At 34.7% G+C, this 7,146-nt stretch overlaps 1 protein-coding gene across 1 annotated transcript in view; it reads left to right on the top strand.

Moving 5' to 3' along the window:
* Window positions 1-5,925: 5,925 nt before the first annotated feature.
* LOC121424826 (AT-rich interactive domain-containing protein 5B-like) overlaps window positions 5,926-7,146 on the top strand; it is a 30,359-nt gene continuing 29,138 nt past the window's right edge. Inside the window, exons 1-2 of the mRNA XM_041620623.1 lie at window positions 5,926-6,032; window positions 6,362-6,619. Coding sequence (XP_041476557.1) covers window positions 6,012-6,032; window positions 6,362-6,619 — 279 coding nt within the window. The 5' untranslated portion in view covers window positions 5,926-6,011. The remainder of the gene's footprint in view (window positions 6,033-6,361; window positions 6,620-7,146) is intronic.

Here is a 7,146-nt window from a genome sequence, read left to right as displayed (position 1 = left end):
TAGTCGAGAGATAGATAGATAGATAGAGATAAATTTTATTTTCACACGGTAAAAAACCCAAACAAATACAGAGTCTGATTTACATTGTGGCCGTGCCATGAGGCATCAAATCTTAGTATACATGAATAATACAAAAATATAATAATTGTAATTATTACCAGATGATAATACAAAAAGTTAAGTTTATACAAATAATAACGAATTGTAATCAAATGATAATTTGGAAATATACAGAATATCTACAATATGAATGCATAATACAGAAAAAATAGCATTATTGTAGGGTGAAATATTACTCAGATACATAATTATAAATGGATTAATATAAATCATTGAGAAAAAACTCTAACAACACTGCACACTCACCCTTACACACAGATACACACCAAACACCCGTCATCATTAGGTCTCATCATCCCTGTGACGTAACGCTTACAGGCATAGTGGGTAAAAGCATGTAAAACATAAAAGAAAAAAAGGCGACATACCCCCCCCCCCCCCCCCCCCCCGATCTGTAAACAGCTTGAGATCCAAATAAATATTGGAACTCTAGAAAAGCGAAGTTTAACCCGAATGAAAATTTTGCCTGTCCATGTTCAAATGCTGTACAGCGCCATTAAAATATTGTTAGGAATTCTTCATGAGAAGTCATCGAGAGACAAATATGCTTAAACATTAACTGCCTATTAGTTTTTTTAATGATACTAAAGTGGATTTCAAAAGAGGTATGTGCTATTCACAGGAATATGTTTTAATATAGGGTGTGGAAAGGAGGTTTAAGTTGAAATGCAGAAATGAAGATTATTTATGAGCTGAATGAAGAATTCATACCACTAGAAAAACTTCAGTCTATAAATGAGCAATTTAGATCTCCAAATTTGGATAACATTAATGGGGTTGTTTTCCAGAAGTTTGCTTATTCCTTGTTTTATTTTTCCTCAAAGATTCAGTTTTAAGTCCATGTAATATATTTCAACAAAACAATACATTGCCAGTCACATTTTTATAGTACTTCATAAATATTGTTTAAAGTGCAAGTCCAATGTTGATTTGAATAAAAATATAAAAATCTAACAAGCATAACACTGAAAATTTCATCAACATTGGATAATAAAATAAGAAAGATTTGACACTTATAAAGTTTGGCTTAATTTTACAAAACGGTTATAATTATGGGCATCCTGGTAGGGTATGAAATGAGGAGACTGATGACATGTATTTTATTATATAAAAATATTCTCATTGTCAAGCGAAACGACGGTTAATTCCTCCCTGAACATGTGGAATTAGCATTTTTAAATCCTAGGTCAGTCAAGTTGGTCTTTGTTGTCAAATACGTAAAAAATGAAATATTGTATAATTAAAATACAAAAGAAATGGTGAGTGAAGGACACCATCGACTGTCTCATTTGCATTTACTGCATATCACTCGCGGATATCATTGTTTGTGAAAAAGAAGAGAAACTTTAAAATGTCATAACTTTCTGATTTTACATCCGATTTTCATGAAATTTTTAGCGTTATGCTAGTTTGATTTTATCTGTTTCAAATCCACCTTTAAGCTTGTATATAGGAGACAAATTTTGCATTGACTGAATAAAGGGATATTTCCTAATGTAAAGCCAACACTGTGTAATTTTTAGGCAACGTGGGATGTATTAACTATCTTTGAAACGTTGAAAATTGGTGAACTATAGCGTGATTTCTAACTGTATATAAACATTGAATAGATTTTAAAACAAATTGTATAGCGCCATCTGCGTTTTTTATGTTCGCGTTTCGTGAAAGGACCTGGGCCTGTTGCATAAAAAAAATTACCTGAGAAAACTCTGGTAAAAACTGAAAACTAAGGTTAGTCTGATTTCTGCCATTGACTTTAACACACGGCAAAAACTCTGGTAAAAACAACCTGAGTTTTCTCAGGTAAAAAGTTTTATGCAACGGGACCCAGTTGTTACACTATGTTGTCACCACTAAAATCCACCTCAAAATGGTTGTTACTTTCACCAATGAAAAGGTTGATTGATGAACTCAACCAGGTTCTCATTATTACACTTTTCAAAAATAAATTTTTCAATCTTTAAAAAAAAAAATTGTTTGAAGTAACCTTTTCAGTTTTCCATACACTTTTACGTCTGTATCTCGGGCTGTAGGGGTTGTTACCCGGGGGGGGGGGCACTTCCTTTGACGAGTGGATACCATGCGCGACCACGGGGTCTCGAAAAGCACCCTAAACACGCATTTTCCATATTCTGAAAATGCACCACTCACAAGTATCATTGGCGGCGGAATCCAAAAAATGAGGGGGGGGGGGGGGTTCTGCCTGAAATTTTGTGATGGACACTGTCATGTAAACAAATGTGACAAGCAAAAAAAAAAGGTTAATCAACCTAAATTTTAGGGGGGCAAGAGACATTTTAAGGGGGGTCCATCAGAATTTAGGGGGGACGCAGGAAAAAAAATTATGTTTTTGTACACGGTTTTTTGGGGAGGGGGGCTTGAAGACCACCAAGCCCCATCCCCCCCGGTTCTACGGCCCTGATCTAGAGTATTAGCAAGATTCAGACCTATCATTCTTCTTTCTTAGTTCTTTAATTCTCTTCTTTCTTTTGCACTAGGAATAGGGGAAAGTCATTGCAAATAAATATCATTCGCTGCCTTCCCTTGTCAAATATAAATACCTAATAATTTTAAGCAGCAATATCACTCTTATTCAAAGGGAAATTTTGCTTTAAAATTGGAGACAAAATAATGATGAAGGTTTAATGAAAATCTGAAAAAAAGGAAAGTTATGAATATTTAAGGTTGTTGACTTGTGACATCATAAAAATGCAAGTATTTCCCAGTCATGTATGATTTCAAATTCCACTTTTTTAATGGAACGTATAAAATAAAATTATAGATGGGGCATGATGTGACTGATTATTAGAACCTTTACGGTTCTAACATTTTTTTTAATTCATGCTTAGTTTTTAGACTATGTTTCATGAAAATTTGCTATTTTTTTTTTCAAAGTGAAAATTCTTCAGCATGGCGGGAAAATACAAACACATGAATTAAAAATTTTCAATTGTTTGAGATAATTACAGTTTCCAGATTCAATATCACCATGATGACACGACCTGCGGAGGAGCTACTAGTCTGTGACGTCACAAAGTCAAATGCTTTAATATTCATAACTCCGTTATTCTTTGGCAAAATTTCATCAAACATTCACATATATTTTTTCCTACTTTTTGCTGCTTTTTTAAAAATCTTATAATTTCCCCTTTGTGATGCATGTCTATTATTAGGGGCAGAAACATGGTTTAAAGGGGGGGGGGCACATTTTCCAGGAGGAAAAAAAATTCACTTAAAATTTAAGGTAATTAATTCGTCCACGATGAATTTCACAAGAAAAAAAAAGGTTTCAACTTTCAAGGGGCGGGGGAGGGGCACATTTGGGTAAAAAACGGCATAGGGGCCTATTTACCATACAATTTTTTCAAAGCCACGGGGAAACGGACCGGACTATGTGCCCCCCCCCACCTCCCTGGATCCGCCATTGCCGATTATCATCAAAATCTATCCAATGCACCGTTACGCGTGTTATCGAAAAAATAATTTGGTAGTCGCCCACTCCTTTTTTTTTTGGTAAATTTGTTATGGCAAAAATCAGCGACATCCTTTTCAACTTTTTATGACCAAGAAAAAACAAAGAGAAAAGGAGAAAAAGGGAATGAGAATAGTATTATTTTCTGAACATTATGTGAAATAAATATCCTAAATTGTCATGAGCACATATCATTATATGGCCGGAAAGAGTATTTTCTCCCAAATAATTTAATATCATTTTTATGTGGTTTGTCTTCAATTGGTAGATATTCTTTGCTGTGATGTAGATTTTGACTTGCACCAATTTAAAGTAAGGCATGACTCCAATTAATGACAGGGGCCGCGGAACGGTTTTCAAAGTGGGCGGGGGGGGGGTGGAACTGGAAGCCCCCCACCCCCGCTTTTGCAGCCATCGAGTGAATCCAGATGTCGATGATGTCACAATCCTACATGTACAAGGGGGGGGGGTTGCATTGAAATCCATTTCAAAGCATCTTTTCAACAATTAACATCATTGTTTAATAAACATTTGTTTAGTATCCATTCTTAAGTTAATATCATTGAATAGGGTTTTGCAAAATATGTTTACCAACTCTCTGACAGCATTAGCATCTGGATTGGTTAATTGCGGCAGGCATGCCTAACTTTGGCGCAAATCGAACTTTACATCATAGTAAAAAAATACATGTACCATGATCCTGATTATCCAAGTGTTAACACATACCACATAAATGATATCAGATTATTCAGGAAGAACTATCTTTAAGGAATATAATAATTATCTATTTATGAAATATTTTTTTCTTATATCGGGGATTTTTTGTGAAGTGTCAATTTTTGTTTTGATCACCCGGTATACATTTGCCCGTTACGCCATTATCTGGCCCCTCAAAACTTTTGGCCCATTTTACTGGCATCAATTGTTACAAAATGCAAGAGTATTCGGCAGAGATGGTGATTGGAATTTTTTTTTTGCTTTTTCCTCGAGTTATTCCTTACTGTAGCAAAACTATTTCTTTCACAAAATTGAATGCTTTCTTGCAGTTTCCTCGATTGTTCTGCCGAGTCGCTCTCATGATGATATTCAGATTTAAAAAAAAGACGGATTCGGCAAGCAAGAGATAATATACGCGGACATACAATCTTTAGAGGCCTTTAGGATCATGAGGTACGTTCTGGCCCCCTGCATGTACATGTAATTTGAAAACGGAGTTATGCTCCCATGCAGGAGTGTTTTTTTTCTCTCGAAACGCTCAGAGCACTCGTTATAATAACGGATCGGATAAATCATCATCGAGGTGACCAGATGCAAGACTATCTTGGAAAGTCATCAAATGAAGCAATTTTTATGATGATCCAATAACATTTCTGCCTATCCAAGCGCATTTTGAAACGAAATATATATACTTCTTTGACGGAAAAGTTTATATTTCCTTGCTCCGAGTCTGCATTCGCCCATGTAATATACGGATATGGGTCCCATAACGCAGAACTGTTGCAGGATAATAGATGCAAGATATGACAACCCCCGGGGGTGTCATATCTTGTATCTATGTAATAATTATAATGATGATGATGATGATAATTATAAAAGTAGTAAAAAAAGTAATAAAAATAATAATAATGATAATGATAATAATAAAAAAATGAAAATAGATAATGATAATAATACAATATTAATGATAATGATAATGATGATGACAATAATAATTATGATAATATAGGGCGTATATCAAAATATCACCCGGGAGCTATTATTATTATCATTGTTATTGTCTTATTATTATTAATATTAATATTTTTGTTATCAACATTCTTCTTCTTCTTATTATTATTATTGTTCATGATTATTAGATCCCCTAGCTCCTCCTTAATTGATCCTCACCGAGTCGTAAAATCACCCACTATATCGTGCCTTTAGATATGATTTTATTCCGGCAAAGATATTAAACATCGCGAGAAATCTACCTGTGGGCCAATTATACTTGCCAAGTGCTTAGCCCGGGTGTTACATTATCTTGCATAAAAAGTTTGGGAAACTCAAAATAATGAAACAAATTAAGAGCCGACTGCAGCACATTGATCTACCATAAAATTGATTGTATATTATTTTTCCCGTTTGTCTCCTATAAAAGTTTCACTTATCCTTAATTATGAAATGAAATAGACCTAATGCTGTTAAAAGCTTCCTCATATTCCAACAAGTAGAATTATTTTCATGCAAATCACACGTTTGTCAATAAAAATAAATCACGTGATTTCATGTGTCAATTGCTGCAAATCAAGTCAAGTCGCAAATATAACGAGTGTAATAAATTATGCAAATAAGGAATGACGTCACTATCAAACAACAAGTGTGTATTCACGAGAAGACACAACTACCACTGTTCAAACAGCGCGATATCACTGCTAAAATTATGGATAAATACAGGTTGCAGGTGAGTTTTCTCGAAAATATTTTACCAAATCAAGTATTATACATGAGATATTAGCGTGGTGTAGTGTTTGGATTTTTTCGTACCATTATTTGTGAATTGAGAGTGATTTTATATTGCTACCATTCAAAGACCGCGAGTGAAGTTTCGATTCGAAGTTTGACCCTTGGTGGAATATTTGAGGGAGTGTAATGTTACGATATTGGTGAATTGTGTGTGTGTGTCTCGCTGTTGCTGCTGTGTGTGCATAAACCCAGACATAATTAGGACTAAATTGCATTTCAGATATCTTCGTTATTTTAATGATTTCTTCTATTTATTTTGATTTACAGTGGGTTGGGTCCAAGTGTGGCCAACATGGGCCCTATACTTTCTTCAAGGGATTCAAATTTCTTAAAAACTCGATTTGGAGAACGATATCACTCGGCGATTTCTTTTTCGTCAAGTGTTCTGAAAACGACCCACTCTGCATAGCCGAACTGCAATTATTATGGGAAGACAAGGGCACGGAAGGAATTATGCTATCCAGTTTACGGCTCTACTTTCTTCCCGAACATACCCCAGATGGGAGACATCATTCTCACGGAGAAGTGAGTTTTTATTTTCTCCACTAAATATTAACCCATCAAAACAAAATGAAAAATCTTTATCTCTAAATTGAAATATGATATAGTCCGATCATAACATAAAGTCATAAATGGTTTGTGATGTGACAAGCATTGTAAGGTGTCGGATACACAGATAATGAATTGTTTGTTTATATGGAACAGTGGGCAAATTGAAAACCCATTTATAGGCGATACACTGGTGCGTCTCGAATCCGTAGATCTATACATACACAAATCTTACACACATACAATGATCATACAGTACACGTACCTGCGATTGAATTGTTTTGGACAATAAGAATTGTAATTTGTATGATGTATTGATTGACCTTTGTATCTATAACCCTGCTAAACAGACTTTTTCTTTACACACCAGTCTCCTTTGGCTTTGAATACATTGAATCTATTGTTGTTCAAGCATCTTTTGATAATCAATGATGAATTAGATTTGAAGTTTGCAAAAGAGAAATTAACTTTTTTTTTTTTCGGGGGGGGGGGGTGGGGCCATT

This window comes from Lytechinus variegatus, chromosome 12, assembly GCF_018143015.1.
Source record: "Lytechinus variegatus isolate NC3 chromosome 12, Lvar_3.0, whole genome shotgun sequence".
In the NCBI taxonomy this organism is placed as follows: domain Eukaryota; kingdom Metazoa; phylum Echinodermata; class Echinoidea; order Temnopleuroida; family Toxopneustidae; genus Lytechinus; species Lytechinus variegatus.
This window is presented reverse-complemented; position numbering and strand designations above follow the sequence as displayed.